We start from the raw sequence: 17,765 nt of genomic DNA, 5'->3' as shown, positions 1-17,765 counted from the left end.
GCTTCCCTATTTGTTTCCAGCTGATTCATATCTTAAAGGACAATTAATTTGCCAGAACAGCCTGAATTCTATTTTCATTGCCTTCCTCCCTCCCTGCAGCTGAGCTGTGACTTATTGACTGTGAAGTAACTGCACGGTCTTTAAAAGTTCAAGGCACAGGGTGTTTTTCTGTCTGTTTTTGCCTAGCTGACTCCCTCTGTAATCATCTTTGCTAGCACCATTTCACAGGAAAGAGGCATGTGACATCCAACTAAGCTGTGAACCATAATCATGCTGGGGATGATGTTTACATTTGAGTTTTCCTCAAGCTGATAAGCTCTCTCCAATTTCCCTCTCCATCATGTTGGTATGGATTGAACTGCTTGTGCCCCACAGGGTGGAATTCTTCTCTTATCTCTAATCTGCTCACTGAAAAAATTGCTTCCAGCAACCCTTCAAAAGTCACTTCAAAGTTATCATTGCAAAGAGGGAAGAGCTGCAATACCGTTCTTTGTCCGTCGCAATCAACGCTCTCCCAGTGCTTTTCGCAGATGGCCTTACAGGTGCCGCCAGCAGCCAGCACACTCAGCACCACTGGCTGGGGCCAGGATCTCCACTTTGCTATCTCCAGCTCTGGGTACAGTGAGACAACTGTCGAACAAGAGCATAAAAACTTGTTAAATCATTTCAGCTCCCTAAAGCAGAGGAATTCAACCCTGAAGAATATGTTGGAGGCTTCTGCCCAGAATTTAAACCATAAATGATGGGCAGACTGCAACCCATATAACAGAAGATGTGAGAAACGGAAATAAATTGAATGTCAACTTTACTTCCCCATCAGGCTGAGAATTTCCACCTTTGCAAGATGGTGGAGATGGGCTTTGCTATCAGTTTTGTACCAACAGCGCTCCATTAACTTGAGTCCCCTTGGATAAAAGGGTGTTTCCAGACCCTCTGTCTCCAGGCCGCACCCCGGTAGAGGGATGGTGACGTGCCCTCTCCTCACCCAACCATTTCTGGGGTTGGGGCACCCCAGCCTGAACAGTGTCGGTGCTCACCTCTCACCCTGCACGCACACAGTGCCTCCACACACCGCCTCCACTCCTGCTGACAGCTCTGCTATCTGCACCAAACCCAGGGAACAGTCCTTTACACTCCTTGCAGCCCCTTTCCAGGGCAAGACGGTGCGCATTCAGGGAGGAGACACAGCAGCCATTTACACCCATCAGATTTTGAAACTCCCTTTTCAAGCACAGTGATTACAAAACTTTTAAAAACCTGAAAGCCAGGTTTCTCAGAAAAGGACGAATTGGGCCTGTGTGTTCATGCGTGAGTCCAGTTGCTGGCACTAAATGAGGTTTTCTCCCTCAAAGCATATTAGGAGACTTCCAAAAGCTCCCTTCAGAAGACTCTCCATGCCTTAAGTCAACCTACTGTCAAGGTTTCCCTGACTTTCAGCCCCTCTCCTCCACCCAGTTTTACTCCTGTACCAGACTAACCAGCTCCCCTCTTGATATTTACTGAGTGCTTAGGGAAGATCTTTGCTGACCCCACCCATGGTCTGGATTAACCTTACCACGTTTGTTTAGTAAGAGCGCAGCACACAGCCATCCTCGCTCCCCGGCAAACAGCCGGGGAGCAGATTTCGGCTACACTGGTAATCCTTCATCAACGGCATAAGCATTAAGGTGAGCGGCACGAAGCACCTGTATAGGTGGGCCACGAGCATTTGACCACCTCCACCACTGCTGCAAATAGCAGCAAAGGCATCAGTGCTGTGCACGGTAAATTGGGTTTGTCGCCATCAGCTTAGAAACAGTCAACAAAACAGGACAGTGTTCAGCACAAACCCCCTCTGCTCCCGGGCACATCGCTCTGGCATATAGTATTCCCATCTGCTGCAACGAGGACCACAGAGCACATTGACGTGCTCCATCAGCTGGCAGTCCTGACCCGAGACCTGCAGCACAGCCCACGCCTTGTGCAGGTGTAGCCGTGCCTTCATGCACGGCCCACCGAGGGCCAGCTCCAGTCCCCCCCAGGTTTTGTTCTCTTCCAGAAAATACTCGTTAGCTGCCGTGCACCTTGTCCCCAGCACTCCTGGGAGCTCCAGTTGCAAGTGCGGCTGAGGCCAAGTGACACAATTTGGACACTACCCAAGTGAGGAGTAAGCAACTTGAGTCGAAAAATCAAAGCATCGGTGAGACTACTGGCTCTGTTTCATCTCTTTTACTATCAGCGTAACGTAGACAGCCTACAGGTTCATAAATTCAGATTTACTTGCAAAGGGAAGAAAAACACACACTCCCTGCTTAAACCCTCCTGAGCAACAGTCTCCACAGACAACTTGTCTTGTCCTGAGCAACGACCCTCTACCCTCCCCCAAAACGAGTAAGGTGACAGAGGAGTCAGAAGGATAAACAATATTTTAATTGTTCACGGGCAAGAGGTTCTCTCTTTTGCTCTCTCAGCATCATAAACTGGAAGTCCACCAGCCACACCACACCGTGCTTGGGAGAACACTCCCGACAAAGAGGTCCGAGCGGTGGGTGGGGAGTGCCGCGAGCAGGCTCGGGAAAGACAAGCTGCACACAGCCAGCCTCTCCATTTTCCTTGCAGTACCGAGGAACCGAAGCAGAAAGGCCGGGGACAGCTTGCCACTTGCCTAAATCTCAGCACCTTACCAAAAATTACGTGTTACATCCAGCCCCCCCCCAGCGCAACAGATGACATCTGTGGAACAATCACAGCTTCCACTGTAATTTGTTGGTTTTTAGAACATCTAATGATCCTCATTTAAAGGCCTGAAGACAAGGAGGTTGCTGTCATAACACAACCAAAGCCTGTCTACCTCGTAGCAGGCTCTGAATCAACTTCAGGCTCAGACAAGTGCTCAGGAGCTTCGCATCAGGCCCACAAAGGAACCTGCCAGCCCAACCACAGAACGCGGCTGTACGATCACACGCAAAACTAAAGCCAGCAGTTTTGAGGTTATTAATGAACTACACGTTATTAGGCAGCAAAGGCGGAGGCAGGTGCTCCTGCCCAGCCCCACGTATGTGATCCTGCCAACCCAGGAACCCCAAGCCTTTTGCTAAGGCTGCCAGCGGTGCTGTCAGCCGTGGGCTCGCTCCCTGCCGCTGGCACACGGCCCTCCCCGTCTCCCTCTGGCAGCGATGCCACCCACCCTGCGGGGCAGCAACTCCCCAGAGCAAGGCAGGACCCTCCCCTGAGCGAACACCCCCCTCCGGGCCCTCCCGCCCCACCGAGGGAAGGGGAAGGCCCGAGGCCCATCCCCGGAGACGAGAGCGGGGAGCACGGCCCGAGGGCCCCCTCGCCAGCCGGGCAAGCGGGTGGCTGCTCCGGCGTGACCCGCTCCCCAGGGAGCCGCAGCGCCCGCCACAGCTTCCCGGGGCCGGTACCGGGGCTGAGGGCCAGAGGGCGGCGGGGAAAAGCCCCGGAGGCGGGCAGGCCGGCCTGCCCCCCACACGCTGCCCCGGGGGTCGCAGCTGCCCGTCCCCAGCAAGCACCGGCCCGGGACACCCCGGGGCGGCCGGAGACAAGGGGCAGCCCCAGCCCGGCCTCCCCCCCCCCGCCGGTGCCTGGGGAGTCCCGGGCCAAGGGGCAGCCCCGGGGGGGGCCGAACCATTCTGGGTCCCCCGGGGGGTGGGTGGGAAGCGGCAGTCGGACAGGACCACGCGGTACCCCGGGGGTGACACACTCCGGTGTGGGGGGGGTGGGGGCGGACTCAACTGAACCATTCCGAGCCCCCCACCCCCCCCACCCCGGGGTATATAAAACACAATGCGGGGGGGCCCGGCTGGGAGGTACCACTCGGACCCCCCCGGGGGGTGAGGCTGGGCTAAACCACTGTGGGCCCCAGGCGGGGGGCGAGACACGGGGGGACACACTGCAGGGGGCCCGGCCGGGAGCGGCCCCTCGGGGGGACCGCGACACGCGGGGGAACACCCCGGGGAGCCCGGCCGAGGGTGCCGGCCGCCCGGTGCTCGCAGCGCGTTACCTCCTGCCGCGTCCAGTCCCCCCACGCCGGCCTCCGGGGTGATGGCACCGGCACCCGCCACGGCCGAGCCTTCCGCCTCCTCGGGCACCTCCAGCTCCATGGCGGCCGCGAAGGCCGCGGGCAGCGCAGGGCAGGGCAGGGCAGGCCCGGGGCAGGACAGGCCCAAACCCAGGCCCAGGCCCGCACCCGCCGCCGCCGCCGCCGCCGCGCTCCTCCCGGCTCCGGCCGCCGCCGCTGAGGAGACTGGGAACGGCGGGGACCATAGAGCGCGGGAGGTGCCGCGGCTAGACACGCCCCAGCACCGCAGGGCGGAAGGGGCCGCGGCCACCACCGGAAGTAGAGCGATCCCCTTCCGCCGGAATTAATCGCGACGTGGGGGCTGGCTGTCGCGATAGTCCGCGGGCTGTGGGAGCGCGACCGCTTCCGCCTGGAAGGGAGGGACAGAGCCTCGCGCAGCATAGAGCGGCAGAGGGAAAGACCACCCCACCCCACCCCACCCCCAATCCTCTCTAGCGGGCGAGAAGCACCATAGAGCCGTGGAGGGGGCGGGGCCTGCCGGTCACCATGGCAGCGGGGGCGGGGCCGGCCCGGTGCGGGCGGGGGCGGGGGCCCGGCCTGCCCCGGGACCCCGGTACCGCGGGACCCCGGGCTCCGACCGCCCCCGGCGCGGCCCTGTGTCGTGCCCCAGTGCCCCCCGCGGGACCGGGGCCCTCCCGGTGCCGGGAGCCGCCTGCACCCCCCTTCCCCCTTCGGCGGAACCTCCCGGGAGCCGTGAAAGCCGCCGGGCCGGGCCTGCCCCGCCGCCGGGCAGCGGGCACGCCGCCTCCGAGAGCACCGGGGCCGGGCCGGGCCGGGCCGCCGCCGCTCCCCGCCCCGGGGCCGGGACCTGGCTCCTCCCGGGCCCGCGGCACCATCTAGTGGCAGCGGCCCCAGGGCGCGGGTCGGGCCGGGCCGGTCCCGCCGGTTCTCCCGAGCCGGTTCTTCACGCCGGCGTACCCCGGTCCCCGGCCCCGGGGGCCGAACGTCTGATGGGCAGGGGCGGCCCCAGCCGGGAATCCGGCGCGGCATTGACGCCCAGCCCCCGGCGGAGCTGGGGAAGGTGCCGGCGGCCCCGATGGGGGCGGGAGGGCAGCCGGGGCCCCGGCGCGGCTGGGGAGACCGCGGCCGGGCTTGGGGAGCGGCGGCCGCCTGGACGGGAGCTGCTCCGGCCTCCCCGTGGGGCTGGTGGGGGGCTTCGGTCAGACGAAGCCGCCTGACGCCGGTCTGAGGAGCGGTGGGGAAAGCGGTGGTTCCATGGCTCCGGTTCCGGGCTGGCGGCTGGTGGTCGGGGGGTTCAGGAGGAACTGGTCCCCCCGCGACGCCCCACCGCAAGGCTGTGACCTTCTCCTGCGGCGTCGGTACTGGCCCCGGCCCCGGCCCCGGCTGGAAGCAGCAGCCTGGACGGAGAGCCGAGGCGTGGAGCTGATCTCTGTCACTGCAGGAAAGCGACCCTGCGGAAAGAGGAATGACGGGGGGCTGGTGTCCAGGTGGGGGGCAGAGGAGAGAGGGAGAGGGGACGGCAGCCATCAGCAGGGGCACCTTTTTGCCCACCCACCCCCAAGACCGGGGCACGCAGGCTGGCCACCCTCCCTGTCCCGTCTTGGGGCACTGCGTGAAGGCATTTCGTCCCCCTGGGGACTCCCTAGCACGGCTGCTGAGGGGGATTGGGGGTGCGGGTTGGTGCAGAGCCCCGCCAGCTCCTCAGAGAGGGCCAGGCTGGGCAGGGGTGGGGAAGGACCCCCGTCCCCAGGCACCACCATGGCCAGCATCCTGGGAGTCTGTCCCTGCTTGGGGCTGGGTGGGGGGGAGTGGACGTGGCTGAGCCACCAGCACTGTGGAGGACAACAGGCACAGCCACCCCCCCGTGACTCCTGCTGTGCCCGAGCAGCTGCCCCGGGACCCCCTTCCACCTCCTTCCCTCCTGCAGGCAACGTCTGGCCCACAAAGGGTTACGCAAGGCACCCTGGAGTGACACCACTGCCACCAGCCCAGGAGCTCAGCTCCTTCCTGGTCGGATCCGAGGCGCGGTGAGTGCCTAATCCTGTCCCCCGGGATCTACCGGCCCCGCATCCCGGCTGGGGACAGGGACCCAGCCGTCCTTTCACCTGGGGAACTGGCCATGCTTTGTCCCTCTCTGGGTGGCTCCAGGAGCCGCTGACCCTCCTGGAGCTCTGCCCTGGGTGCAGGGGGATACTCTGGGGTGTGTGTGTGGGATCCTGGGATCCTGCCGTCACAGCTCTGCACCCCAAGGGCTGAAGGACGTACCTCCATCCTACTGATTTACACCCCAGCTGGGTCAGACCTTCCCAGAGACCCTTTTCCCAGAGCAGGGGGTTAGGGTCAGCCCATCGCGAGGGGGGTGGGGTTGGGTTAGAGGGGCTTCTGGGGGGGATCTGGGACCCTGGTCCTGCATGGCCAGGACCAGAAAAGGGACAAGCAGTTTTGCTGGCTGAGACCCGGGACCCCGCTGATCCCGGGAAAGCTTCGGGGTCCCAGACTGAGGACTCACATCAGCGGGGGGGTTAGGAAACAGTTTATGGGTGGTGGGGATGGCCATGAGGCAAGGCTGGGGTGGGCAGGGTGCGTCATGTTCCGATAAATAACCTCCCCGCCTGTTGCGTTGCTGTCCCCATGGTGGGCATTGCTGGCGGTATCACCTGGGGCCGGGCCCAGCCCCAAATCAGGGACCTTGCCGTGGGACGAGCTGCCCCGGCACGGCCTGGTCTTCATTTGGCATTAAAAACCCTGGGAGACGCCGGCCACGGTACATGCATAGGGCAGAGTGGGGTGTGTGGGGCTCCCCGTGCTGCTGGTGCCTGGTGCTGGGCACTTCAGGCTGGGCCACAGTCAGCTCTGCCCAGATACTGCTTCTCCTGGCGGGGCCATTTCGGGTGCGGGCTGGTTGGTTTCTGTTGGAAACCGGCCGAGCCGGCTCCTCCGGCTGCCAGCTTCGGCCTTTGGCTCAGGGGAGGCTCTACGCCAGGTCCCCCCCGCCCCGGGGGAGACCGGGGACAGGACCGGGGTGTGGTGGCACCGTGGGCACTGCTCGTGCCGGCTGGTGAGACAGGAGCTGCTGCCGTCCCCACGCTGTGCCCCCTGCCCCAGACCACCACTGCCCACGGAGAGCCACGGGCGGCAGCGGGACACAGGTGCGTGGCTGATTTGTGGTGCCCCGGTGATGGGACAGCAGTGGAAACCATCTGGGGACAGTGAGAGGCTGTATTGGGTGGCAGCGGGGTCGGCTCTGGCACGGCGGATGAGCTGTCACCCCAGGGAGGGGCATGCTCTGGCTGCCCCACAATTAGGGTCCCTTGGACCTGTGGCTCACGCCATGTCACCCACGGGTGTCCAGGGAGCCTGTAAGCATTGGCTGGCTGACACTGGTGACATGGCTGAGACAGGACCCGCCAGTTCGGCTCACTGATCTGGCAGGAAACCACCCCACCACCATGCTGGGGTCTCCTGTTTATTACCAGTCTTACAAGCACTGGGACAGGACCGCAGGTGCCGCCACACCGTGGTCCTGCTCGGCTCCAGCCACCCCCTGGGCACATGTGTCCCTGCGTGTTGAGCATTGGTGGGTGGGCGCTCGGGCTGATTTCGGCGGCTCATGACGTGGAGTGGAAACCTGGACTCTGCCCTCCGCTCTCACCGGCTTGCAGCCCGGCTGGCTGGGGCTATTTCTGAGGCCTGGGTGAATGATTACACTGTCCCTCCCTGGGGCTGCCGTGAGCTGCGTCTCATTTTGGGTGCCTGGACGGCTGCTTCAGTGCAGCTCCAGCTGGGGGCTGGCCACAGAAAGCCCCCATGCTGGCGCTGAGCTGCCATACTTGCCCCAGGGCTGGCTGCCCACCACCGGCCCCAGCTTCCCCATGGGATCCCTGCTCGGCATTGCCTGTAGTGCATTGGTGCTCATCTCTGATGCACCCTGGTCCCACTGAAGGTGCCCCGTGGCCAATTCCCAAAGGCACTGTGGACGTTTCCTGCTTCCCATGGCACTGATGCGCGGGGGCCCGGCCAGGCTCGAGGGTGGCCGAGCTGCACTGGCGAGCCCTCGGGTACCACAGGGCCAGGCGGGTGCCATGGGACAGGGTGCTCGGGCAGCAGGGCCAGCGCAGCCAGAACTGGGGGCTGCTGCTGCAGCAGAGCCATGGGCCAGTCAGAGCCCTGGGAGATCCGCCTTGGCAGAGCTGTTGGTCAATCCGAGACCCTGGAGATCTGCCACGGCAGAGCCGTTCAGATTGCTTGTTCACTAAGCAATCGGTGCCCGGAGAGACCTGTGGTGGCAGAGCCATCGGCCAGCTGGATCTCGGGGTCCTGCCGTGGCAGAGCTGCCAGCCAGCCGGTGCCAGGGGATGGTGCCCATGCCTCAGCTGTCAGCCAGTCAGCACTGGGGAGATCTCCCCCAGCCGAGCTGCTGCCTGATCCTCAGTGGTGGCACAAGGGTGCCCTACCCCCGATGCGGCAGTGCCGGCGTGGTCACGGCCCGTTGTGCCTGTGATGGGCCGTGTCTGTGCCTGTGCCATGGCTGTGGCTGTGTCGAGCCTGTGCTGTGCTGTGGGTGGGACCAGGATGGGCGCTGGCAGCCCCGGGGATGCCTGGGGCAGGAGCGGGACACGCTGTCCGGGGGCAGCCCAGCTTGGGGGGGAGCATTTCACCTCCCTCTGGCTGCGGGCTCGGGGCTGGTGCGGGCAGGCGATGGGTGTGGGTCTGTTCTCCCCGGTCCCTGCGCTGGTCAGAGGGGTGAGGGCCTGGTGATGGTGGTGGCATCGTACTGGGCTGTTGGCTGTCCCATCCCCATCGCCCTGGAGAATCACTTGATGGTCTCACTGGGGTTTTCTTGGCACATGCAATGGCACAGATAAACCTGGACCCTCTGAGTCCCTGATCAGACTGGTTCCCTCCTGTCCCACCCCATGGGAAGTTGCAGGAGGCTCTGGGCCCGCTGTCCCCCACCCCACACAGGGATCCCGCATCTCTCTGGGTTCATGCTGATGTTTCCTCCGGGGAGGCAGAAGCCAGTGGAGAGGATCCCCAGGGCCACCCCAGGCGTTTCAGCCCAGAGAGGACATCACCCTGTCAGTCAGGCTCGTCTGTCCTAGGTGGAAAATGTTGGATTTGGGGAAAATCCAGGGAAACCAAAGGGCGAAGCCAGGGCACTGGTGCTCCTGAAGCAGTTGGCAGAGCTGCTGGCTCTGCTGTCATGCCAGAGCCCAGAGCAGGTGGGCAGGAGGGCACTGAAGCACCATCCGAATCAGCACCCCAGGGTCTGCTGGCTCCTGGGAGGAGGGAGGGGAGCAGGACCACGAGGATGGCGTGGGCAGGTGGTCCCAGCCATGGAGACGGGTCCTGACCTGCTTGCCCTGCATAAAACCTCCCCTTCCGTGGACACACACATGTCCGAGGGGACAGAGATGGACCTCCCGAGGGGGTGATTTCACGATGCACGGAGGCAGCTCTGGGTTTTGGAGCCAGCTCCCACATAAGGTCAGCCGGGGTGCGGCACAGCTGCGAGTCCTGGCACACCTGGTGGGTGCCTGGGCACCACGGGGGGCTCTATGCCCTGCACCCTTGTGATCCCCAGTGCCTGCAGCTCAGCTTTGCTTTTGCTCTTTGTTGCAGCCCAAAGTGGGATTGAGGAAGGGGCCAGCGGCTGCAGAGAGGAGCCAGAGCCGGTCCGCGCCCCCGGCTGCCAGGCAGGGGCTGCCACGCCGGCCGGCTGCTGCGGTTGCCCTCCCTCGCTTGTGTTGGCGAGTGGCCACCATGGAGGAGATGGTGATCTGGGAGCAGCACACGGTGACGCTGAGCAAGGTGAGTGTGGCCCGGGGTGGCTGCCGGAGGGGACGGGGTCTGTGGGGCTGGCTCTGCCTGACCCCTCTCTGCCCATCCCCGCTAGGACCCTCAACGGGGCTTTGGCTTTGCTGTCTCCGGAGGCCGGGACCGTCCCAACAAGATGACTGGGGACACAGCGGTGTTCGTTTCAGATGTGGTGTCCGGGGGACCAGCGGTGGGCCGGCTCCAGTGAGTGCGCAAGGACGTGGGGACCTGGGGTTGCTCGCTGCCAGCAGGGACTGGAAGGGCGGCAAATTGCTCCTGCTGGAACAGGGCCAGCACTGCTGCCACCCTGCCCGGCTGGGATGGGGTCCCCCTGGGGCAACGGGTGCCCTTGCCACCCTGCCAGCCACCCCCCGGCTGGGGGCTGCACCTGGGGCAGAGCCACGGCTGTGTTTTCCCTCCCAGGAGAAAGGATCACATTGTGATGGTGAACGGCCTTTCCATGGAGAACGTCTTGTCCTCCTTTGCCATCCAGACACTTAAAACCTGTGGCAAGATCGCCAACATCGTGAGTGTGCCCTGTGGTGGGATGGGGGCTGGCGTCGTGCACAGGACTGCACTGTTCCCGTCCCCATCCCAGTTCCCCTGTCCCACACGCCCCAGGGTTCCTGTTCGGGGCTTGGAAATGCTGTAGAAAGATCTGGCGGAGATAGCTGCACCCACCATTCTCTCCTCCTCACTTTGCACCTGCAGACACTGAAAAGGCAGAAGACGGTCCACCTCCCCGTGAGCAAGAGCAGCCCCGGGTCCCCCACCGCACCCCGGCGCTATGACTCGGACGAGGACTATGGGTCACAAGGTGCAGATCCAGCCCTGCGCCGTTCCTGGGATGACCTGGACCACAGCCAGGGCTACGACGGGGACTCGTCCAGTGAGAGGAGCTCTGGCCACCACCGGGATGACCACCGCCACCACAAGCCAGTGTCCCGGAGCCGGAGGCGAAGCCAGGACAGCAGCCACTGGAGGCAGAGCCCCGGCAGTGGCTCAGATCGGAGGGGCTACAGCCGGCTCTGCTCCGCCAGTGGCTTTGGCCACGAAGGGGACACCAACGGGCTGGCCCTGGTGTCAGGCTTCAAGCGTCTGCCGCGCCGGGATGTGCCGATGAAGCCCATCACGTCAGTCCTGGTGAAGCAGAAGCAGAACGAAGGTGAGGCTCTCCCACTCCCTCTGTGCCTGTGTCTTGTCACCTGATTTGTGGCTGTGTGTCCCCCTGGGGAGGAGGCGATGGCAGGGCTGGTGGCAGGGTCTGGCATGCGGTAAGGAGGCAGTGCATGCCATGCTCTGTGCACCAAACCTGCCTGGCCTCAGCCCGGGGTTGCAGAGCTCAGCTTTGGGGCTTGGTAGTGCCCCAAGGGGATCTGGGGCAGGCTTGTGGGGATGGTGGCGAGGGAGGACCTCGAGGGGGTCCTGCATCTGCCTGGCTCAGGCACTGTCATGGGGTCTCTCTGGTGCAGAGTATGGCCTGAAGCTGGGAAGTCAGCTCTTCATCAAGCACATAGTGGAGAGCGGGCTGGCGGCAAAGCGCAGCTCCTTGCAGGAGGGAGACCTCATCCTGAAGGTACGGGGACCCACAGGGTGCACGGCACTTGCTGGGGATCTCATCTCCCCCTCTTCGGGTGGCTTGTCCCTGGCTAGTGTCACCGCAGGGCACAAGCCAAGAGTGTGCTTCTCTCGGTTGCCTGCAAAGGATGGCAGCTTGGCTGGAGGCAGCTCTGTCTGGTGCCCACACCTTGCCCCGTCTCCCCAGCCATCACCAGGGGCTCCCCAGCCATCACCAGGGTCCCCACGTGGGCTCTCAGGGACCAGCTCTCCATGATGCCAAGGCTGGCTGGTTGAGGCAGCCCCGCAGTGTTCAAGTGGAGATAGGGGTTTGTCCCACTGCTACAGTGGGATCGCATCTGCCCCGCCATCCCCACAGCATGTGGTCCCCTGCTGTGTGTGTGTGTCGCTGCTGGGGGAGCAGTCAGCCTGAGGAGCTCAGGTGTTCAAAGTATGTTAGGTGAAATGATGCTTAAAGTATTTGGGGAGGAGAAAATAGAGGGAGGGGCTTTGTTTGCACACATGGGCCAGACAGACCCATGGCTGCTGGGAACTAGGGCCAAAGTGACTCTAGGGCAAATGGGAGGGATTTCATCCCAGAAATCCAGTGGGAAAAGCTGCTGCACCACAGGGAGATCACAGCCCTACGGTCAGCTTGGGGCCTGACTCCCCGGCACCACTCCAGTGCATGGAAGGACAGTGCTGGGCCAAGGCCAAAGTAAAACTGAGCTTCAGGCATGTGAGTGGGTGTCTGCAGCTCCTGCCTCTATGCAGGGCCCCCCTGCAGCTAAAGGTGGGAGTTAATTAGCCTCACTAATTTGTTTCCTCTGTGCAGGATGAGGTCCACTGGGAGGCAGCCAGGAACGGGGACGTGACCCAGGATAGGCAAAGCTGTGGGAGCTGGTGCCAGGCTGGAGGGGCTGGGAAGGGACTGGGAAGGTGGCAGTTAGAGCATCACATTTGAGCGGAGCTTTCCTGGGGGCAGCTTTCCCAGGAGTGAGTGCCCTGAGGCCTCTTGCTCTTCCCCCTCCAGATCAACGGGGTGGCCAGTCAGGACATGTCCCTGGCTGACACTCAGAAGCTCATCGAGCGGACGGAGGGGACCCTGACCTTGCTCATCCTCCGGGACCACCGGCAGTTCCTGATCAACATCCCTGACATAGAAGACATCCAGAGTGACAGCTCCCAGATGGATGGTGAAGGGACACAGTGACGGGACTGGGGGCCAAATACACAGCACAGGGACTGGCTGGTCACTAATGTGTCTTCCCTTCTGTTGCTGCAGATATCTCTGACATCGACTCTGAACTGTCCCATCCTCCATCCCCTGAGACATCCCCGCGACCTCCAGCTGCTGCCAGGATGAATTCACCACCGTAAGCCCCACTCTGTCCCTATGAGCCCCTCTTTCCCCCGTCAGGTCCCCCTGTGTCCTCTGCCTGTCTGGAGGGGCTGGTTCTCCTCCATCCTGGAGCCAGTTCACCCTGAAGGTGGGACTGCCATTTAGTCCCCAGCTTGCTCCACTGTCCCTGCTGCCCACTTGCCACTGCCTGCCTGTGCCCATCCAGTGCCTGCCTCCATGACTTGCCTAAATCCTGCCCCAACTTTGTTCCAGGGAGAGGAGACGATCGAACACAGACCCTGCAGCTGACACAATCATTGACAATGCTCGGGGCCCTGGTGAGTGAGCTCAGATCAGGCTGGGGGAGCCAAGGGCACTGAGTGTGCTCCTGGCTCCTGCATGTCTCCGCTGTCCAAACCCCCCGGCAGAGCCGCGCCAGGTCTCCCTGTGCCTCGGCTGCCCTGGCAGCGGCTGTGCCGCTGCCACCTCCTGGACCAGCCCTCCTTCCCTGCAGACCTGCTGGAAGCCGTGGAGGTGGATAGCTGCCACAGCCCCCACGCTAGCCCCACTGCCCGAGCTGCCCGCAAGGACGGGTATGTCTGCGAGAGGCGGTGGGGAATGGCTGGGGGAGACAGGGAGCTGCTCCGGCACAGGATTGGTGACCCCCTGTGCTCTCCCTGGCATGTCACCGCTGGGCTGACTGCAGCTTCCCCCATGGCAGGTACAGCGCCGACTCCAGGGTCGTGCACTTCGTGAAGGCCAAGAGCATCGGGCTACGGCTGGCTGGCGGGAACGACGTGGGCATCTTTGTGTCGAGCGTGCAGGAGGGGAGCCCAGCTGACAGCCAGGGCATCCAGGAAGGGGACCAGATCCTGCAGGTACTTGGGGCTGGGAACTGCTCCGAATGCTGCTGCACCCAGACTGGCCCCATCCCTCTTGGGTCTGATACCTCCCTGGAGTTTGGATTTCTCCGGCTGGGCATCATTTTGGGTCAGTGCTGGTGCCCATGGCCTGTACCAGCGAGGCAGGCTCTGTGGGCACTACCTGACAGGATGGTCCTGTCTCTGGCACCATGCTAACACCCAGGGGGGTCCAGGCACCACCTTAGCTGGCCCAGAGGCCCTCCCCCAAGGTTACTAGGGATTGTGGCAGGCACTTGGGTGACAGTCACCAGTTCCCTTTCCCACCCTGCCCTGGGCACTGCTGTCTGGGGGATCCCCGCTGGCACCCACACCCTCCATCCTGCTGGCAGGGCCATGCCTGAGTGCTTTTCTGTGGCAGGTGAACAACACCAGTTTCCAGAACCTGACCCGTGAGGAGGCCGTAGAGCATCTCATGAGCCTGCCGCCGGGCGAGGACATCACTCTGTGGATCCAGAGCAAGCAGGACAGTGAGTGATGACCTGACTTGTCCTGGGCTTGTGCCTCTCCATTCTCTTGTCTCTTCTGAGCAAGCATCAGAGCTGCTGGACTTGCCGTGGCCCTTTCTGCCCCCACAGGGTAGTCCTTCCCCACACCCCACTTGTCCTGCTTCAGAGAGGTGATGGGGGGACACACACCAGACCATCCTGGCCCTGTTTGTGCCTTGGCATACTGGAGCACATGGACTTTCTGGCACTATGGGTCAGCCTGGAGGCCAGTGTGGGCTTTGGGGTCAGGTCCTGCTGTCACCAGCATGCCTGAGAGAGCCATGGGAGGAAAAGGTGTCCCCAACGCCCTCCTTAGCAGCAAGGGCTACTGTGGAGGCTTCTGGCCAGCCTAGCTCCTTCCCATATCCCTCCAGCACCTTCCTCTCCAGCATCTTCCTCCTCAGCCACCTCTTGCCCTGATGGTCCCTCTCACCCTGGGCTTCAGTTTACAGGAAGATTCTCTCATCCAATATGGGCGACTCATTCTACATCCGGACGCACTTTGACTTCGAGAAGGACACACCGTCAGGGCTCAGCTTTGTCCGTGGGGACGTCTTCCATGTGCTGGACACCATGTACCGGGGCAGGCTGGGGAGCTGGCTGGCTGTGCGCATGGGCAGGGACCTGCAGGAACAGGACAAGGGCATCATTCCCAACCGGAGCAGGTAGGGATGGAGCCAGGAATGGCCCCAAGATGAGCAGAGCCAGCTGGGAGATGGCTTCCCAGTGAGACAGGGACATGGATGGTGGGCCCATTAAAAGGTCGGCAAGGACTGGTGGAGCAGTGGTGGGAAGTGTGAGCTGGTGAAATCCCTTCTCAGGGGTGATAGGGCAATTGATGCTCTGGTTGTCCAGGTGCCTGGAGGGAAGAGGCTACCACAGCCTCATCTGGCCATGGCACTGAGCAGGGACGCTGGCTTCTCCTGCCCCACTCCTCAGAGCCTGGAGAGAAAAAGTCAGGGGGTAAATCTGGAGACTCCAGGTCCTGAGCCCTTTCCCCTCCCAGGGCTGAGCAGATTGCCAGCTTGGAGTCGGTGCTGAAAGCCACGTCCAGTGCCAACCCCTCCGGGGCACGGGCTGAGTTTTGGAAGCTGCGGGGCCTGCGGGGAGCCAAGAAGATGCTGCGGAAGAGCCGGGAGGACCTGTCTGCACTCACAAAGCAGGGCCACTACCCACCATACGAGAGGGTGGTCCTGAAGGAAGGTGGGCACCAGGGCTGTGTCCTCATTGCTCAGACCCACCAAGGGGATGTTGGCCCCAGGGCTACCCTTCTGTGGGTGCTAGTGGGCTCCGCTCTCCTGGGAGGAGTGGGGTGAGTCCCAGGCCCACAAGCACCTTGAGGAGCAGGGCAAGAAGCCTGGGTGCTGTGAGCTCTGCACTCACCCTCCAGCCTCCTTAAGACGGTCCATCTTCTTCCCACAGCCAGCTTCAAGCGGCCAGTAGTGATCCTGGGCCCCATTGCAGACATCGTCATGCAGAAGCTGAGCACGGAGCTGCCCGAGCTGTTTGAGATTGCCTGTAAGTGCCCCCCACGCTGTGAGGAAATTGCATCCAGCAGCCAGACTCTCAGTGTCCAGGACCTGTGGGAGCTCTTTACCTGTGGCTCTGTCCTCATCCTGCCTTATATTGCCCCCTCCCTGTGACACCCCAACACCTTCCTGGACTCATTCACCCTCTCCCCATGCATCATGACACCAGCCAGGCCCCAGACATGCCCCCACCTTGAGGGACACAGTCCCCACGGCTGGGCACAGCCAGACCCAGCCTGGGGCTGCTGGAGATGCCACATCTCCCCCAGCCCCTCTCACGCCACATCTCCGTGTCCTGCAGTGAGCGTGCCCCGAGATGGGGCGTCATCCAAGGTCATCAAGTTGGACTCAGTCCGGCAGATCGCAGAAAAGGTGAGAGACCTTTCCCATGTCTCTGGAGCCAGGTGGGCCAGGGTCTGGGGCTGGGGGAGCCCACAGCCTCCATCCCTGTCCCCAGCGGGGCTGATGGCCGTGCCCTGCCCCAGGACAAGCATGCCTTGTTGGACATCACGCCCTCGGCCGTGGAGCGTCTCAACTATGTGCAGTACTATCCAGTGGTGGTGTTTTGTGAGCCTGAAAGCCGGCAGGGCATCAAGGCCATGCGCCAGTGGCTGGCACCCGACTCCAGGAAGAGCTCCCGGCGCCTCTACGCCCAGGCCAGCAAGATGAAGAAGTACTGCAGCCACCTCTTCACTGCCACTGTCAGCCTCAGCAGCAATGCCTGGTATGAGGCGATCAAGGACATCATCAGGACGCAGCAGAGCCAGCCTATTTGGACAACAGCGGAGCAGGTATGGGGCATGGGTTCCCTGCGGCAAGGCTCAAGCCTGCTGGGGCTGCAGCCAAGCAGGTGATGGGGCCACACACCCGTGCACCCAACCCCCCAGCTGGGGTCCCAGGTCTCTGTCATCCCCACCCGGCAGGCAGATGTGGCACTGGAGGACAGTCTGGACCTGCTGAACCCGCCGAGCACAGCGGCCTCGGGCTACCTGACCTGTGACAGTCACGCCAACAGCGACTACGATGACACGGATGGCGAGGCGGGTGCCTACACTGATGGCGAGGTGGATGACGTCTATGACCAGCCCGGGCTGGCCCGCTCCTCCGAGCCAGCACAGATATCCCCAAGCCATGGCCTGAGCAAGCAGGTGGGTCCCCCCGTATTGGTATGAGGGGCTGGTGGGGCAGAGGCAGGGTGGCATGGTGCCGGGCTACGGGGGCTAATTCCTATCCCCTGTGGCACAGGCAGGGTGTCACCTCTAGCTGCTGCAGGCTCCAGCTGCCCATCCATGCCCAGCTCTGGTTCCCCATGGGGGAACACAGCCCAGCCCCAGGCTGGGGCACAAATCCTGCCCCTACCTCTGATCACCCCATGTCTCTGGTCCCTCACAGGTGACCGAGCAGGAGCGGCAGGGCCAGCGCTACGACAGCATCAGGTACCCTGTGCACTGGGGTTAAAACAGCCAGCCCTGGGGCTGGGGAAGGGCTGCTGGAGCTGTAGGTGCCAGCTCTGCCAGGCCTGACCCTGCCCAGCAGAAGACTGTCTCTGATGCCCATCCTGACTGGGTGGCAGAGGCATCACCACGGCTTCTCATCCCCCAGGGAATACGAGCATGACGCTGTGAGGAAGAGGTTCACACGGGCCAGGGATGACTCGGACCAGGATGAAGGCTACGAGTGGGGCCCAGCTACAGATGTGTAGTGGCACTGCTGGCCTCTAACTGGGCAGCTGGGGTCCCTGAGCCAGCCCTGCCGCAGCCCCACACCACTGGGTCCGTGTGACAGTCCAGGTGGTGCCACGCAGCACCCCGCAGCCAGGCTGGGTTGGGCCTAATCCGGCTGTATCCTTCACCACACAGCACCACCAAGTGCCTCCTTCCCCTTTTTGGCCACAGCCTCTGCTGCCGGAATAAAAGGGATGTTTTGATCAGGACAGGCTCTTTCCACACGTGCTGGGTGGCAGCGCGCAGGGGGAACCCATGCAACAGGGTGGCCTTGCTGGGACCCAGGCACCTCCACGGCCAGATGCCCTGCCTGCCCCAAGAAGCACTGGTGCAGGATCAGGCTTGGGTT

At 62.8% G+C, this 17,765-nt stretch overlaps 2 protein-coding genes across 14 annotated transcripts in view; one reads left to right on the top strand and one right to left on the bottom strand.

Annotated features, from left to right (window-relative positions):
* PIP5K1C (phosphatidylinositol-4-phosphate 5-kinase type 1 gamma) overlaps positions 1-4,284 on the bottom strand; it is a 46,910-nt gene extending 42,626 nt beyond the window's left edge. For 3 of the 12 annotated variants that reach the window (XM_069790031.1, XM_069790033.1, XM_069790035.1), the window contains exon 1: positions 4,001-4,281. In XM_069790031.1, coding sequence (XP_069646132.1) covers positions 4,001-4,100 — 100 coding nt within the window. In that variant the 5' untranslated portion in view covers positions 4,101-4,281. Of the gene's footprint in view, positions 1-484; positions 631-4,000 lie in introns of all 12 variants that reach the window. The other 9 variants (XM_069790040.1, XM_069790037.1, XM_069790034.1 and 6 more) reach the window with 6 other exon arrangements.
* A 713-nt stretch (positions 4,285-4,997) lies between these two features.
* TJP3 (tight junction protein 3) lies at positions 4,998-17,622 on the top strand. 2 transcript variants are annotated; one of them, XM_069790023.1, is made up of 21 exons: positions 5,099-5,526; positions 5,967-6,066; positions 9,662-9,850; positions 9,936-10,060; positions 10,280-10,382; positions 10,568-11,021; positions 11,329-11,432; positions 12,447-12,609; positions 12,699-12,789; positions 13,029-13,093; positions 13,270-13,348; positions 13,477-13,633; positions 14,037-14,145; positions 14,609-14,828; positions 15,170-15,366; positions 15,586-15,681; positions 15,994-16,064; positions 16,178-16,483; positions 16,616-16,840; positions 17,085-17,128; positions 17,295-17,622. In XM_069790023.1, exons 1-21 carry the CDS (start codon positions 5,294-5,296, stop codon positions 17,392-17,394), a joined length of 3,231 nt encoding a protein of 1,076 aa, XP_069646124.1. In that variant the 5' UTR covers positions 5,099-5,293; the 3' UTR covers positions 17,395-17,622. The 2 variants fall into 2 exon arrangements, with proteins under 2 accessions (XP_069646125.1, XP_069646124.1); XM_069790024.1 differs by lacking the exon at positions 17,085-17,128 and having other exon boundaries at positions 4,998-5,526.
* Positions 17,623-17,765: the final 143 nt, after the last annotated feature.

The sequence above is a fragment of the Haliaeetus albicilla genome, chromosome 8, assembly GCF_947461875.1.
Source record: "Haliaeetus albicilla chromosome 8, bHalAlb1.1, whole genome shotgun sequence".
Lineage (NCBI taxonomy): Eukaryota > Metazoa > Chordata > Aves > Accipitriformes > Accipitridae > Haliaeetus > Haliaeetus albicilla.
Note: the sequence above shows the minus strand (reverse complement) of the source record. Positions and strands in the feature narration are given on the sequence as shown.

Bases quoted from the DNA above. Each gene is read 5' to 3' on its own strand.
- TJP3 (XM_069790023.1), top strand. From the start codon at position 5,294: ATGGCTCCGGTTCCGGGCTGGCGGCTGGTGGTCGGGGGGTTCAGGAGG. The intron at 5,527-5,966 runs GTGGGGGGCAGA...TCCCTCCTGCAG, and splicing joins GACGGGGGGCTGGTGTCCAG to GCAACGTCTGGCCCACAAAG. The intron at 12,610-12,698 runs GTGAAGGGACAC...CTGTTGCTGCAG, and splicing joins TGACAGCTCCCAGATGGATG to ATATCTCTGACATCGACTCT.